Source organism: Macadamia integrifolia, chromosome 5 (assembly GCF_013358625.1).
Source record: "Macadamia integrifolia cultivar HAES 741 chromosome 5, SCU_Mint_v3, whole genome shotgun sequence".
NCBI classification, from domain to species: domain Eukaryota; kingdom Viridiplantae; phylum Streptophyta; class Magnoliopsida; order Proteales; family Proteaceae; genus Macadamia; species Macadamia integrifolia.
Genome location: NC_056561.1, coordinates 40,796,052 through 40,813,182, shown reverse-complemented (window position 1 = coordinate 40,813,182; position 17,131 = coordinate 40,796,052). Strand labels below are relative to the sequence as shown.

At 37.9% G+C, this 17,131-nt stretch overlaps 2 protein-coding genes across 3 annotated transcripts; both read right to left on the bottom strand.

The window, feature by feature from the left end:
- Positions 1–1,560: 1,560 nt before the first annotated feature.
- On the bottom strand, positions 1,561–3,391 carry LOC122080272 (protein JINGUBANG). The gene has a single exon (XM_042647220.1). The coding sequence runs from the start codon at positions 2,987–2,989 to the stop codon at positions 1,607–1,609; it is 1,383 nt and encodes a 460-aa protein (XP_042503154.1). The 5' UTR covers positions 2,990–3,391; the 3' UTR covers positions 1,561–1,606.
- A 5,361-nt stretch (positions 3,392–8,752) lies between these two features.
- On the bottom strand, positions 8,753–16,604 carry LOC122079948 (alpha/beta hydrolase domain-containing protein 17B-like). 2 transcript variants are annotated; one of them, XM_042646751.1, is made up of 5 exons: positions 15,994–16,603; positions 15,119–15,155; positions 14,775–15,011; positions 14,632–14,679; positions 8,753–9,478 (listed from the first exon to the last, which is right to left on the bottom strand). In XM_042646751.1, the coding sequence occupies exons 1-5, from the start codon at positions 16,293–16,295 to the stop codon at positions 8,900–8,902; spliced, it is 1,203 nt and encodes a 400-aa protein (XP_042502685.1). In that variant the 5' UTR covers positions 16,296–16,603; the 3' UTR covers positions 8,753–8,899. The 2 variants fall into 2 exon arrangements, with proteins under 2 accessions (XP_042502685.1, XP_042502686.1); XM_042646752.1 differs by lacking the exon at positions 14,632–14,679 and having other exon boundaries at positions 15,994–16,604.
- Between the last annotated feature and the right edge of the window lie 527 nt (positions 16,605–17,131).

The following is a 17,131-nucleotide window of genomic DNA, read 5'->3' as shown; positions in this document are numbered from 1 at the left end:
GGGATCCAAAACCACAAACACTAGCTTCTGCTGAAAATCCAAAACAGTTCATCCCTATCACAAAGGGAGAGGGAATAAGCATCAGAGAAAATGAGGTGGTTCCCCCTCCACAATGGATTTTATTATCTTAAACATGTTGATTGCTTTATTTAAGCCTTTTTCCAGCATTGAATGTACTATATATATAAATGTTGATATAGCTTGGCTGTATTAATTTGTGCCTTTCCCTGCGCTGCATGCATGGCCTGGTCCTTATACGTATGACTTCTTATAAATATATACATCAGTAATTACGTACACCACCATCTCCCTTCTCCATTTTATACTTCACAAGAGATAAACCTGAGAGATCAAGGAGACCCACATCCAATAAACTAAAACAAAAAACGTAACAGCAACTCAGCAAGATCAACAAAACAACAATATCAATCCAATATATATATATATATATTTATTTATTTATATATACATATCGTAATTATATCAACTTCCAAGTTTGTGGTCGTGGTCCTGTTTGTGGTCATGGTCATGGTCGTGGTCGTGGTCCTAGTTCTGGTTCTTGTTTGGTCCTCCTTAATTTATTATCTATGGCATAGATGGATGAGGTCCACATGAGACCCACAATGGTCAGAATAAGAGAGAGAGTGTGTGTGTTAGTGTGGGCCCCCGCTACATATTATAAGAGAAATGTATAAAGGAATATGTATAAGAGTAACTTAGCAATCTTTTTTCCCTAATGTAGTCATGTTTGACAATCTTCCAAGGCGTTAGGATAGCTGATAGTTGCTTTTGTCCAAATACACTTTGACAAGTATACTCCATCTTTTTTTTTGTTAATTACTTATTTAATTAATTAAATTTTAATTCTCATTTTACTAAATTCCTTGCACAGCCAGCCACACTAATTAAAGCTTACTTTCAATAAAATATAGGGAGGGATTTATACTCGGTCTGCATGTATTGAACTCTCTTACACCAAGAAGTCAATGGGCACATAAGAGGGGTATTCTACAATAAATATAAAGGGGAACCCTTTTTTGGTGAGGGATTAGATCAAATCAGAATTTCTAGGAGGAGAGAGAATTTATGAGAAGCTATGTACTATTAATAATCGATAATGTTTAATATGTAAAATATGTACATTATTTTCAAAAAAAAAACATATAATACATATAAATAAATATAAAATCATGGAATGCCCAATAATCATCAACATTCCAAAACCCTAACCCAAATTCCTAAACACAATAATCTTCTCAAAAGAAGATGAAGAAAAAAAAAAAAAACAATTTACTTGGGACAAGTTTTTCCTCATCCATAGTGAGATGTTGAGAGAACTTGGTAGGCCACTATATTTTTCACCCTTGGATTGGACTATAATAGGTAATTGTGATCATTTCTAATAAGGGACAGTCAAGAATTTTTCTTTTTATTTTTTTCTTCTTTTCTTTGAGGATGGGTGCATAGTGATAGAATTCACTATGTAAAATCCAATCATAAGATCATATTATGATGGGTGAAGAGATTCTCCCCATAGTAGATCATGAAAACCAATTTTTTTTTTTGGGGGGGGGGTGGGAAGGAGGATGCGTGACCTTTTTCCATTTTAAGAATCAAGAACTGCGTCGGTTAGATCGGACTCCGAAGTGAAGGACGACGAGGTAGCCTTGACGTTTGGAACTGTGACCTCCCATACCCTTATTTCTCCGTCGAGACTTCCACTACAAACTGAAATCGTCGTCACAGACGGAGGAGGAGATACCGTTCCAATCCCTTCCATAACGGCTACCAACGATTTCACCGGCCTCTCATGTCCTTTCAATTCCACCAAGCAAATGTACCCTTGATCCACTCCTCGTCTCCATATCCTAACCGTCCGATCCTCTGACCCACTCACCAGAACATCCGATACATTGATCAAGCACAGTATTGCACCCTTATGCCCTCTCAATGCTCCAATGACGCCCATATGGTTTACACTATCTTCCCTCTCCCACACCAAGATCGAACGGTCACCAGCTCCCGAGAACAGTGTGGACCCATCACTGCTCAGAACCAAAGCGTTCACCGCGGACTGATGTTTATCCAACGTCGCAATCAACTCGTGCCTCTTCGTCTCCCCCGCCCGGCCCCACACCCTGATCCGTCTATCAGCTGACGCCGTGTAAACGGTTCCGTCATCTGAAACGGCGATGGCGTTAACGGCGTCGTCATGAGCTTTAACGGACTCCAAACACCGTAGGTTCGATGTCCGCCAGATCTTCAAACTCTTATCCCAGGAAACGGAGTATAATAAACCGTCTGTCATCGAGAGGCCGGAGACGGCGTCAAAGTGTTCAATCCAGAGCCGTTTCTTGTGACGCCTGACCCGGACATAATTCTTAGGTATAACGAGACGGCGTAACCTGTCCTTGACGGTCGGAAGCGTCGCCACCAGGCGGTGATGTTTCTCCGGCGTTGTCAACCAGACACGGATCTTGCAATCTAGGTGAGCCGTGAAGACCTTTCCCTCCCCAAAGGTAACGGACTTGACGGAGCCGGAAGAGGGATCTTTGCCGTTGAATGTGTCAATATGTTGATAATTTGTTAGGGTGTAGACGTTGATTTCGTCGCCGGAGGCAGCGTAGAGGAGATCGCCGTAGACGGCGAGGCAACTGATGGGTCGGTGGGTTTGGGGCTTAAGAATGGAGACACAGAGGTAAGAGACGGAGACGTTATTATGGGTTGTTTCTGAACAGATTGATTGGAGGGAAGGGACGGAGGGTAGTGATTGGATGGAGAAATTGGATCGAGGACTGCTGAAACTGTTTTCTTGGGAGGTGGGTGGGCTGGTCTGGATTTCGGAAGAGCTTCTGATGTCGGACGCGGAGAGATTGGGAGAGAGCAACTGCAACTTTTTATGGGGGAATTGGATGGATGCGCCTGCGTCATTGGCAGTGGAAGGAAGGAAGGTTGACGAGCAGGTCGCCTCCCAGGTTCGGACCGTCATTGACGTTGCTATAGCTTGTCTTTGAAACTTGACTGGCTAACACAAAGAGAGAGAGAGAGAGAGAGAGAGAGAGAGAGAGAGAGAGAGAGAGAGAGCTGGGGAGGCCGTCTAGGCATGGTTTTTATAGTGTGGTGTGTTGGAGACGACAGGGAATGGAGCGACGTGTCCATGCAAAAATAGGATGCAGGAGAGTTGTTAGTAGTTACTCTCCTGTAACAAGGGCTGAGCAAAGACCAGTTCTATTGAGAGAGAGAGAGTGGCAGATTCGGGATGTCCAAGGTTGAGGACGAGGGGGATGATGTATTGGGTCGGCTTACTACTCTTTTTTTTATTGGACCCACATGGGCTTGGTAGTGGTAGTTCTTCAGAGCGGATCATCTGCTCGTAGGAGCAGATGACTCAAACTGCTCGTCCGATAAATAATTGCCATGTGTCCAACTTTTTTATGGAAGTAATTTTTTGTTAATTTTTTTATTTTAATATTTTTTTTTTTTTTTTTTTTTTAGGAATTTGAAATTATTCATATTTCATCAACTTTTTTTTATCTCATCTATTTGTGTGGAGTTTATTTACGTCTATATATACATATATATATATATATATCCCAATCATCACTTTGTTAATCATGTGTGACTGAAAATCATTACAAGCAATGTTATAGTAATCGGACTCATCAACACATCTCCCCTCATTTGTCCTATATATATATATATATATATATTTCAATTTTATCTCCAGAAATTTCAAATGGAGTAATATCCTCTCTCTCTCTCTCTCTCTCTCTCTCTCTCTCTCTCTCTCTCTCTCTCTCGTTTTTCTCCAATTTTAAACTTGTTTTAGTAATTAAAGTATCGAATCATGTGTGTGTTTGACTGTTGATCACCGTCTTTGTGGGTGAAGATCATCTACAATGAAGCATAAGAAATTTGAGAGAAGAATTAGAGCTAAAGGTACGCAAAATCTTCTTGAAGAGGAATTAGATCACTCAATCTAGAAACTTAAAAAAAAAATTGAAGTTGCAGAACAAATCCAATAAAATCAAGAAGGAAAAAAATATTAGAAGGGATTTATTAGGGGAATTTACTATCACTCTCCTATACTCAACCTATATTTACTCATAGTCCCCTACTCTTAACTTTGAGCACTTCAAGCCGATCCAGCTGATCCAAATCTTTTACATTTAAAAAAAATAAATAAAATAAATAAATAAAAATAAAGATCCTTATCTAAATTAGAACCAGATGAATTGATGAGTTCGATTACTATACCCATGCTTGTAATGGTTTTTAGCCATACATGTACTCACACATGATCAACAAAGTGATGGTCCAGAATCTTAATGAAAGAAAAAGACAGAAAAACATAAGTATTCACGATTTGAACTCCCCACAAATAGAGGAGATAATAAAGGTTAATAAAATTGAATAATTTCAAATTCCTCAAAAATAGAGAAAATAAAAAAAAATATTAAATTTGAATAATAAAAATAACGGAAGGTTACCTCCATAAGGAGGTTGGACACATGGCATTTATTTATCGTACAAGTAAATGATTTAAACTGCTCGTACAAGTAGATGATCTGCTCTCGTAATTCTTGTGGGGAAACGAGTAGTTATAACTTTTTTTTTTTGGAATTGTTATTTTGTTTTAAATTTTTGAAAGTGAGGTGGAAGGAGGCAAAGGAGCTTACATAGAAAAGTCAAGATTAATGGGTTACATAATTACATGAGGAAAAGGCCCATCTGTGGTCCAGGTGCTGCTCGTTCATTGCAAGAGGGGATAAAGTCAAGGGGAAAAACTTCTCGTGATGCCAGTGTAAGAGGAATCTCTCACATAACGGAGAAAAAAATATTTAAAAAAACCCATGTGAGAGGATGATAGTACACTGGTGTCATGGAAAACATTTTTAATATCATTCTTTAGGTTTGGGGATGCCACATATTAATCATTGAAGGGGCAAAAGAGAATCAGATTGGTTGAAATAGGGAATCATTTACTACTTTTTTTTTTTTCTTCTTTTTCTTTTTTAAAAGCAATCTGTTGATTAGATTAGATTGTTCAATATTCGGAAGCATAGAAATGATACTTGCTAATATATTATTAAAATTTGACCCTTGTCTAGGGACAGAAATCCCTCGGAACATGGCATTCCAATATAGTTTATCCCAGATAGTATAGTGCTTATAAGATACCTGTCCGATCAATACCCCACTCCACCCCCCCCCCCCCCGGCGGAACCCAACTAATAAATAAATAAAAAGAAATAGAGAAAGATAGTTGGCCTTAAATACATGCATCTTGTCTCCAACAGTTACTTAGGGCTATATTCTAACACAACTTTAACATTAGACTTAAAGGAGAACTCTCCTTTCTAAGGGCCTCTTTGTTCCAAGTTATAATGTTATAGGAGAATGTTCTTTGAGTACACTGCATAGAGGAAAGCACAATGAGATGCCATAAAATGGTAAAATATATTGGAAGGCAGTAAGATCATTTTATGTGAAGAGGAAAAAGAAACACATAGGTCCTAATGTACAATGTTTCGGCAGCTTAGAGATCCTTCTTCCTAAAGTTATAGTTCTACATCCGTTTGTTCATGTCCTTGGTGCCTTCTATGCTTAAGAAATTCTCTCCTCCTAATGTTTTAAGTTTTGGATTAAAATAGTGTGGTATTTTTTTTGTTCAAAAATTAAACTTGACGATGTCTTACTCCGCTGTGAGGGGATTGTTGGGAGTTTATAGTCCCACTTCAGTTTATTCAAGTTCTAGATGCCTATACATTTTTGAGGAGTTTTCTCCACCTAATGCTTTTAGATTTTGGGTTGGACTCCACAACATTAATTTTTATTTAAACAAACGTTATGACCACCCAATGACCTAAAGCCCAAACAGCACCTAACACAATTTTATAGCTTTGAATATATGAAAACAACTTTGTTGAAAGCGTACTTGCACAGATCGAAATGTCACAAAACAGTTTAAGAACTAATAAAAAAACTAGGGAAAAAGAATGTTACTTGGTCACATGATTCCTCACCCAATTACAAAAGCCCATGATATTATTGTTCCACCACTTATGAAATCAAGAATCTCATCCATATTGATGCTCTAGCACACACTCTCATTGGTCCTCACATTGGAGATCAGATAGTGATCTCTTATCCAATACTAATATTATATAAATTAAGGGGAAAAGAAGCTTTAATGGTAGCATTCCCCATGCCTAGACATAGTAGAAGACAAAATGATCATCTCACCTCTAATAAAGTTGGAAGTCCCACCCTATTGGATCTTCTATGAATGCTCTCATTGGTCCCCTTGTTGGTGCAGGGATCACACTGCTTATTTGGGAACCCTCTCTCATTAATTAATTAGTAGAATGGTTTGTTCAATGAAATCCTAATGTGGAGGTTGAGGTCTCAAACTCTAAATTAATAACCTATATTTTCGCTTACTTACAATTGATGGTAGTCAATCATATTTTAATAACATTCTCTTACATATAAAGTAGACCACTACTTTTTTTTTTTTTTTTTTAATTAAAATGACTAATATTGTTGTTAAAAAAGCTATAACATTATATTTGCAGTAATTGGAAAATAATGTTTTTATGAAAATAATAGTAATAAATAATGTATACGCTGCTGGTAATACGCACACTCTTTCCTTCGTAGTAACGGTATAGGTATCGTTTAATACCAATCTGATTGGCCCATATTGGTCCGAATGGGATGGATTTACCCCTAATAAAAAAGACTACATGGTGCATGGTGCGAGGTCTAGGGAACGAAAATCATGCAAACTTACCCGGAGAATGTCGAAAGGCTGTTTCGAGAAAAATCCTCTAAAAATCAGATTTTTTTTTTCCCTTGATCTGCATCAGTTCACCAATACCAGATCAATCAAGAGTCGACATCTACCGATACCAATATTGATACAAATCGGCCAATCTGGTACGGACCATCAACCATCCGTACGAATTCCTTGTGGATCCCTGGCTGGCTGTAATTTAAATACCATTATCCCTATTATATGCACTCTCTGGCCCTTTTTATCTGCGGGTCGCCAGCACGATCTGGTAGTGAAAGTAAAGATTTAGAGGATCCTAACTGAACCCAAAAGATGAGATTACTTGATTCAGGTCGGTGGCAGATGTAATCTCTGTTGCTTGATTGAACATTACAAAATCAAATGGAATTGGTCAAGAATATCTTTCCTGGGATATCTCCTGTGGCGAAATAGTAAAATAATGGCGGGTGGAGTTGGTACAATTTCCTGAACCGAAAAACACAAGAAGACGGCTGCAGAGGTTCACACCATGTCGTGTGGGTTCTCAAGTAAAGCAATTTGACTTTCTATATCATATGTTTGCCGTCAATCATTAGCATCTCATTGCTCCTCCATGACTTTGATATCATTTGTTGAGATTCGGCCAGAACTCACCCCTATATACTATAAGTCTTCACATCTGACTACTCAAATCGATTAGGATCATTTCCGGTTCAATTGGAGACTATTATGAGCTGCTTTCCTGCTGTGATTGAAGACTGGCCTTAGAAGCCCTCCCACTCTCACCAGCCATTTCTGTTCATCATTTACGAGGGTTGGACAGCTTGGAATGAAGGATTTACAGAGCTTTTAGCTGCACAGATCCGTCCGGCTTGGGAAAACAATGCTAGATATGTTACCACCCTTCAAATAACAGAATTTAATCAAGGGTAGCGATGTTATCACTTAATGCAACGACGACCATAACCTTATCCCAACTTAATAAAGTCTGCTACACAGATCCAATATGTATCAAAGTCAAAGAAAAGTAGAAAATAGAAGATGATCAAGGGTCAAATAGATCTAAAGAAAGTGTTACTCTTATCAAGTTAGACCAAACAAGTGCTCCATAGGAGTTAATCTCAATCTGAAGACTGAAACTTTTAAGTTGGAAAACAATGGCCTTAATGCCACAGAAAGGCTTGGGCAAGTCCACTATTACTGGATTGATAAGACAAGTTCTGACTTCTACGCTACCAAAAATTCTGTGAAGTGAATAAATGGGGGGCATAAGTACAATTAGATACCCATGAGAACATTGTCTGGGGGAGAGAAAATGCCACAGAATCTGAATCAAGGAAAGTTGCAGTAATAGCATAATTCAAAAGTTTCATGAGGTACAAATTATTCACTTTTCTGTATTTTCTTAAAGAGAAGTTACAAAACCTACCCTGGAGGAAGGATACAGCTCTCAGGAGGTCAGATTCAGATATTAAAGAATCCAATGATCCTGTTATTGGAGGTGGATGAGGCCAAAAGTGACTTCATTAGCATATCAAAGAACCTAGTTCAATAGTTACTGGATAAAATGATGGGTGGCACAAGTTTGATCACAACACATTGACCATCCACAGTACAAAAAGTGGGCAGTGTAGCAGCGACGGCAAGATTCTGGAGAAAGAGTCGCTTTTAGATCTACTAGCCAGCCATAGTATGACAAATACCCTAACTCTACAGAAGAAAGCAACTACATTTGTAGAACTATGGCAAGAGTGAGTAGGGAATATATCCTTCCTGAAATAGTCTTCAGAACTTCTTACCTAGAGGAGGAAAAAAATGCTTCAATTTGATGAACAATGGCATCCACGATGATTAAGCTATTTTATACTTTGACCTTCCTCTTGATGACAATTATAATCACTAGACGTTTCTTTCTTTCAGTGAGGAAAATTGTAAATTATAAGACCTGATGGAGTAAGGATCAAAGACAAAGAATGACATAAAAACAATCACTTCTCATTTCATGCTAGTCAATATGGAACTTCCACAAGCAAACGACACAGCCGGAAACTTATAAATTAAAATGCCCCAATGATTTTTCCACAATAACTCATGCATGAACTTTACATTGTGTAAGAAAATTTACCCAGTTCGTATTCTATCCAATCGATCAACACTCTTCCGTGCTCTCTCAAACTGTAGGTCAACACTCTTACGAGACTTCTCAAGGCAGTCTACACTTCTCCTAGACCTCTCCATTTGGTCAAAAGTAGTTCTTAACTTTTCTAGCCTGTCAATATTATTTGATTTGTACTCATGGCTTTTCAATTTTTCAGTTCTATCAGTGCTCTGCCTTGGTTTTTCTCTCCGGTCAGTACTCTTCCTTGAAGGCTCAAAACAATCACTCTTCCTTGGAGGCTCAAAACAATCAGTGCTTCGCCGGGATGGTTCAAACCTGTCTGTGCTTCGCCGGGACGGTTCAAACCTGTCTGTGCTTCGTCGGGACGGTTCCAACCTGTCTGTGCTTCTCCTTGAACTAATCCGTTCAGAAGGAGAATTCTCAACCATGGATATGAATTTCTTGAGGTGCCTAATATACTCTGGATAAAGCTCCAAGTCACAATGATTCCCACCTTTAAGCCATAATGGTTCATACTTGTATTTACACAGCTCCCAAAGCTGTTTACCATGAGAACAGTCAACAACTTCATCAGAGGTACCCTGCACAACAATATGGAAGAAGTTCAGAGGAGCAGGTATTTGCCTATTTTTGGTGTAACAAAATGCACCATCCACACCAGTGCACAAACAAAACAAAGAGTTCCAGCTGACAAATAAGAAAACATTTTAAGTTCCAACTGAAAAACAATGACAAATAAGAAAACATTTCCACCACTCCCCCCCCCAAAAAAAAAAAAAAGAAGCCCTCTTCTCTTTCTCCATTATCTCCTTCCCTAAATGTTGCAAACTTAATGTTCAAAAGCTTAAGGAAAGCCAAAAAAAAGAACTTCTAAATATTTGTTTTCCCCTCTCTTTTCTATTCCCATTTTTTCCAAAGGCAAATTAAAAAGATTTTTTTTTATCAGAAGACTCGGGTAGAAAAGTAAAATGTCTAGAATGTTAAGAAGTCAGAATGTTGCTTATGATGATGACTACTGTGGGTGTGTTAATTATTCTACTACCCAAATGCAGATACATAAGCATCTTAAGAAGTGATCCCATGGTAAAAGGATCCAATCACGTACTCAGTTATCCTAGACTACCTGTTTCCATGTTTTGAACATAGCACCTATAGTCAACCTCGAGGTATTTTAGGCAGGATCACAGGTAGAATAACCATTATTTTTGCTGGCTTTGTGTTTTGTCAGGGCCAGGTATGATAAAGGTGGATCCAGATCCATCTGGCTGAATATATGGCATTTACTTTAAGACAATAAACATTAAATGGGAGCAGTTCTCTCAAGGGCAGCCTAGACATAGCAACCATGGATGGGTGCCCAATTTTTCCCCATAGCCAGCTCAGATGGAGCTGAAATTTTGTGAAAACAGGTAGACACTCACATGTCAAGTCTCAGCATAATTAGAGTTGGTTAAGTGGTACAAAGTATTGTAAAAATCCGGAAAATCAAAAGGGTGCATGGAAATACAAGGGATGGTATGCCATTACATAAAAGGATAAATGATTGAATTTGATGCTGAAATTTGACACTAGCCAATCTAGACCATTCCTTAGATATCCAGTCGTCAGATTTGCCACATCAATCTTCCACATGGCAGAATAAGGTGCATCCATCTGCTGATTCTTTTGCTGGGTTGCCATCCACTGAACCGTTTGCTTTATTTAAAAGTTTACATTTCCCAGAAAAACAAAGAAACATTATATGAAGTGCCAAAATAACAAGAATATATTCCATTTACCCACCAAATTTCATGATTTTCGTTCACACCTAACTTTATCAAGTACCTAATGGACCCAAATCAGACTTTGTTCCTGATTGGGTTTGAATGCAAGGTAACAGAGCTTGATAATTGGTAGGACACCAAAATATACTAATAAGAGTCATTCAGAAATTGAGTGACAGGGTACCCACGGAGACATAAAATGAAATAATTACTGTAGTACTGACAAGCCATGAGGATAGAATGCTCTTCAAAGCCAAAAGCAGTCAGATGGCAAAAAATATGGTACTCAGATGTGAGATATCTCATGAATGCCCTATTTTGTTATAGTACTTGGATGAATTGATTGTTATTCGGATAAACTTTTAGACATAAATTGCAATCTATGAGATAGGCAGCAGAACGAGCACTACTTTTTGATTGAGCTTAACATCAACAGTCAATTAAATTCCTTTTCGTTGGCACACTGGAATGATGGAAAGCTCATATGACTGCCCTGGCTATTCACAAGAGAACACAGCTACCAAGCTGTGAGGGTACTTTCAGATCTGTAGCAAAAATTGCAGGAATGTGCATACAAGAGAGGCCATGTCCATGCAACTTGGAGAACATTCCCTTTGCCTTGTTTCTTTTAATCGAGCACATTTCTGGATTCTGTACCTATATCAACCCAAATTCAGAACTCTCAGTTTTAAAACTCAGGTAGTCCTTGTTATCTCGGCATAGGAATCACTCAATAGACTTATCTCTCTCAAGTAGACACTTTCCACTGCATCTTGTAAGGGATATCTTTATTCTGTTGTTATATGTTGATGAAATGATGATCACCAAACAACATAGTTGATTTGTTTTACTCATCGTGACGGGAGCAGAAGAGTAGCCACTAGACTTCAAGAGTTAAACTGTCACACAGCCCTGTGACAAGTACACAATGACCTCTCCCCCAACACCCACCCCCTCCAAAAAAAAAAAAAAAAGAAGCTCAGAGATAACCCATACAATATTGAGTTACCATACTGAAAAAATAGTGGCCACAGCAATTCATTAAGCATCACAGTCAATTAAATATCCATAAATACCATGACACCTTACTGCCTTTTGCGACCCCTCTCACATACATTATAGATTTCGATTTTGTGCACTCAAGACCAACTTATCAAGGATTTAAGACTCGGTCTTGGAGATGGGAATGGGCTGCACCAATCTGGCCTGATGTCCTGATCTTTGGCCACTACTGCTTAGGAGTTGACAAGTATCAGATGGATTGGAATCAGCATGATCTCATACACCCTATCTGATTCCTACACCTAGAAACCTTGTGCCTCACTGATGCCAAGGCAGATAATCTGAGTAAAAAAATTTCAATTCTCAAAGAATAGGACTTCTTCAGTGTCATATCCTATCAAAAGAAAGAAAAAAAAAAAATATATATATATATATATAGTCACAATCCTACCAATTACAAGAAGCCAATCAAAGTCACTCAGGTTTAAGAGTGTGAGTTTCAACCTGAATGTTGACCCATCGCAAAAAATGGGAACGAGATAAAATCTATAAAAATACTGGTTTCTTATGTTAGTGTTTTGACTCTAAACATTATAAGGCCCCAGTATGCATGAATATGATTAATATTTCAAGAGACAGTATGCATGGCAACACACTCAAAACTTATATTCCACAGTAAACCATCATTTCAAACAAAGAGAAAACAAGGTAATAGATAAAAGTACTTTTCATAGTCTTAAACTCTATATATATATTCAATTGCCATGCGTATATAAGTTACCAAATTCAAGAAGAACCTCCAGTGACTAAGTTTACCTGAAATATCAAGTCAAAAAGTTCATAGGAGTCATCATCACTATCAAGCATCAAAGATGACTACAATTTCTCCACTATAATTCCCTAATAATCTACAAGAGGATGGTGAGGTTGGAACGATTAAATGCAAGAGGTAGAACACAACCTTGAAAATCTCAAAAATTTTAAAGAATGCCTAAAAGGAGATATTTGTTCATGTAGAGAGAGATTTAGATGAGCGATGGCAAAGGAATTCTTCAACTTAGTGAGGACATTGAAGGAGTCAAAGAATCTGGTAGAAACACTCATCCAAGTGTGAAATGAGGTTGTTAAAACTTCAAAAAACATGAAAGCTCAGAACAATGCCTTCTGGGTCATTTTGTCAGAAACAATTTATCCCTATATGATGTTGATTCAGGTTATCAGCTTAGTGGGATCTCAGGACAAACCAGTGTTCCGAAAGAGCAACTGGGGCTTTTCCTCTACTTTAAATTTTGAAAAAGAGGAGTTGGCAACCCTAAGATGGGGAAACATGAGAACAATTGCCCAATCTTCTGCTACATTTATAGATCCCATGGTTTTTCTCTGATAAAGGATACAGGCATTTAGGAAAAAACGTAATTAATGTTCACAGAAACCCTACTCATACATGGTCTTCCATCCTGTTTGCAGGCCAGCAGTTCTTTCATTAAGACTCATCCAAATGAAAGCTCGCAATTCGTAGAGGACTGATCAGAGATCAGAGAAAGGTTTCGGCAATATGATACTATAAAGCATAATGGTTCGATAGATGCAAGGTTAGAAATAAACTTCTCATTAAATATATTTTTGATGAACACTTCCATTTGTTCCATTTGAAACTATGTGAAAATTAATAGATAAACTAGTTAAGGGCACGTAAATTGCACATAGATAAGACTGTTTGCAGATTGTGTTTGAAATTTCTCCCATTTGGGTGATTTCAACCACTAGGGAAACAAACATTTTTGCCAATATCAACAGGTCTCGTTCAAAATTTCAGCAATTTTGCCAATTTTATTAGATTTCGACCCCTTCGAGAAACAGAAATATTTCTCCAGTTTAGACAGATTTAACTCGAAATATCAAGCATTGGTGTTTGATGGGCCAGTCATCAATTTAAATTGATTTCGTGTAGGATTTATTGTGATTTTCACTTCCCAAGGTAAATTGGAGGGGTTTTGAAAGCTTCTGTCAAAACCGCCAAAATTTGTGTGACAGACTTGTTATATAAATTAGAGGGGCTATTTTGGAAGAAGAAAATTAGAAACTGTGCGAGACTGAGCTTCGGAAGTTGGTACATTTAAGAAGAATAGACAACCATCTCCATATAGAGAGACATCTTTTGGGATAAGAAAATTAGAAATAAAAAAGTTAGGTGATAGAACACCAGTAAATCTCTTTATAGGTTATACTTATCAAAGACTGCAGAAACCACTAATGCGTTTAAACACCAAAAGGGATAAAGAGAAAATAACTAACAAGTAAAATCAAAACCCAAAAGTATCTATATTTCATTCCACTTTACGTTAACTAAAAGCAGTATCAATATATATATATATATATATATATTTTTTTTTTAGAGTACCACATAAGATGGTAAACTCTTAATTTCAACAAAAATCACAATCTCATGAACATTACAACTGTCTAATTGTTATGTAGCCTCATTTCCTTATTAAAGCACTGAAGAAATGTGATTAGAATGTTCATTGAAAGCTTAAAATGAAATAAGAATATACTGGAACTAGCAACGGTCTCCCATAGGAAGACTCAAATACAGTCAATTTGAAAGTTGATGAATATATATATATATATATATATCAGAGAGAGAGAGAGAGAGAGAGAGAGAGAGAGAGAAGGTAATCAGAGCATAATCTGATCCTGTCATAACTCAGTCTTCAAGCAAAGTTGGACATCCCTTTCAAAGGGGGAAGCAAAATGGGACCAATGAAGTATATAGCGCAGTCATTGCATCTCAATCATATCGAATCTTATTATAGCTGATGGAGGATCAGTATCTTTGGAATTACTTCATATGTTGTTTAAATTGAAAATTAGTTCAAAGTTTAAACAACATATGTATAGCCTGAAACAGCCTCTTTTATATGGATTCGCAATAATCATAGGCAATAGACCAGAATAAGAATACTTACATGAATAATCAGAACAGGACAATTAACCAATGGAATTTTGTCAATGTTCTGCACAATTCAACACAACACAATGTTCAAGACAAAGAACCATGCATGAAAGATCAACAGAGCAACTCTAAGATTAACTGGAGAAGAGGAATTACCTTATAGATGTCAAACCAATATGAGCGTTTCACAGGATACATAACCCGTAAACCCGATAGAATAGGACTATGCAGAACAACAGCTCGTAATCGGGGCAAGCGAGCCGCTAGATCCAATGTGGGGCCACTTCCAACAGATTGACCATAAAGGATGATGTCCTCCTGCTTAGCCCCATAATTCTCTTCGATACACTTATAGGCAGCTTCAATATCCGCATAAGTGTTCTGCTCACTTGGCTACAAAACAAGAAAAACTTGAGATTATGATCTAAATAGAGCTATTTCCCATCAAATAATTTGTAGAACAGAGATTATGATCAGGCAAAATTAAAACTCTGACTAACCTTCCCAGAAGCCTGTCCATACCCAGAATAGTCATACCTGGAGAAATTGAAATGTATGAGGAAACTCCCATTTTTTCCTTTAATACGTAGAAAATAATAAGACCATTCCAAGAAATTTCATTAAATGAAATTCTAGAACCGCAAGAAGGTTATCAATCCAAGCCATCTAGAACTAGCTATCTTCATATCTTGGGTACCCCATTGCAAATTCTACTTTTTGCAATGAAGCCCAGATCCAAGAACCTGCAAGCTACAAAAGCAAAAAGACATCCTATAATGGATCAATCCCTCTAATGCCAGGGCTAGATTCTTTTTCCCCTCCTCTATTTTCTGCAGATCAATTGAATTAGCTATAAGACAGAGAAGTACAAAAAAAATTAACTAAATTCGTACTCACTTCCCGCAGGGACAATTTACATATCAGGCAAGGTGCTAAACCATACAAAGTACCCGTAAATTGCAAACCTGATATGTTGAGGACCACTTCACAGCTAAAATTCAAAACAACTTTAAAGGATCAAACACTCCAAAAATGTGGAACAAGTCCGCTACAAATTATTCACCAAAAATTTGGTACTGCTTACTCTAAATACCACGTCCAACAAAGCTGGGCTGTTGATAAATCAACAGCTTCTTTCTCCAGCTGATCCCCGAAGATCCCAAGAGAACACTCACATAACTATGACATCGTTGAAGATGAAAAGAGAAACTAAAGGAGTCCAAATTGGGCATAGCTAAATGCACCACTATTTCACTATCTCTCGCTTTTTTCTAGTAACCCATGGCTTCAAAGATCGAACCCCAGAGAAAGCAAGAAGACACGCAACACAATGGAGAAAAATTCCAGAGAGAGAGAGAGAGAGAGAGAGTACTACCCCAGGAGATTGACGCGTAAGTGGATGCTCAACTCGATAAAGAGCTCGTACATCTGACCCAGATCAGCGGCGTTACCATGCGAGTAGAGAACAGTTGATGTCGCCATGGGGTGCCGGACATAGATGGCCACAATCTCTGTGCCGCGACGAGTGGGCAATTTGAGGACATCGACGTTCTCACGGTGAGGAAAAGGACTGAGGATTAAGAGACCAGTGACTTCATCAGTAATCATCTTGTAAGAAGGAGGGTTGGGTGGGAAGAAAGCAAACTTGGCTGCCATGGATGAAGTCACTCCACCCATCACTCTCACTCACTGTCTCTCTCCCTCTCTCTCTCTCTCTCTCTCTGTCTCTCTCTCTCTATTGGAGAAGATACTCTTTAATTTCTGAATAAATTAGACCCAGATCGACATTCCTTCACCTTCCTCGGAATTTTTTAAGTTCATCGAAGATTATTAGAAGATGAAAGAAGAGAATTTCCTCCAGAGGTTGAATTGTTCAAATCCAGTTCCCAGTTCGTTCTTTCTTTACTCTCCTCCTTCCTTTTTTATTTTTCCAATTTTCTTTTCTAGAGAGAGAAGATGAGGCCTGTGAGCGAGAGAGAGAGGGAGAGAGAGAGTGAGTGATCCTTTCTGCTGCAAGCATGGAATGTCTTTAGCTTGTCAAAAGACGAAAATAACTCTATTTGTGACGTATTAAAACATATGAAACCCATGGTTCGTGCTTTCCGAAAGGGCCAGTTTTGTCTTTTCATGAAAGAGAAGAGACTCGGAGTGCTCTTCGCTCATGATATGAACCGAGTGCACGGTGCGCCACATGATTACTTCGTCTCAATCTTTTCTGCCTTTTTTTTCTTTTCTTTTTTTCTTAATTTTTTACATTTTGTAAGGCAAAAGATTTTTTTTTTTTTTCAGCTTGAGAAGATGGGAGGGAAAGGTATCTCTAGTCATCAAGTTTTGCCATATGGGTGATGTAATAATTTTGATCGTATATATATTAAGGAAATGATTTCATATTTTGATCTTATCATAAGGTTTGTTACTAGTGATTTACCATACGTTCTTTTAAGTAGATCTACAAATAAGAAACTCAAAATGAACATAGGAGAAGGTTGGAGACGAGATCAATGGGGAGATTT

What these genes read in the sequence shown, in the direction of transcription:
- LOC122080272 (XM_042647220.1), bottom strand. Translation starts at nt 2,989, where the DNA reads ATGACGGTCCGAACCTGGGAGGCGACCTGCTCGTCAACCTTCCTTCCT.
- LOC122079948 (XM_042646751.1), bottom strand. Translation starts at nt 16,295, where the DNA reads ATGGGTGGAGTGACTTCATCCATGGCAGCCAAGTTTGCTTTCTTCCCA. An exon ending in ATGGACAGGCTTCTGGGAAG is followed by an intron (nt 15,012 to 15,118) that starts GTTAGTCAGAGT and finishes CTTGTTTTGTAG; the next exon opens with CCAAGTGAGCAGAACACTTA. An exon ending in ATTGGTTTGACATCTATAAG is followed by an intron (nt 14,680 to 14,774) that starts GTAATTCCTCTT and finishes TGAATTGTGCAG; the next exon opens with AACATTGACAAAATTCCATT.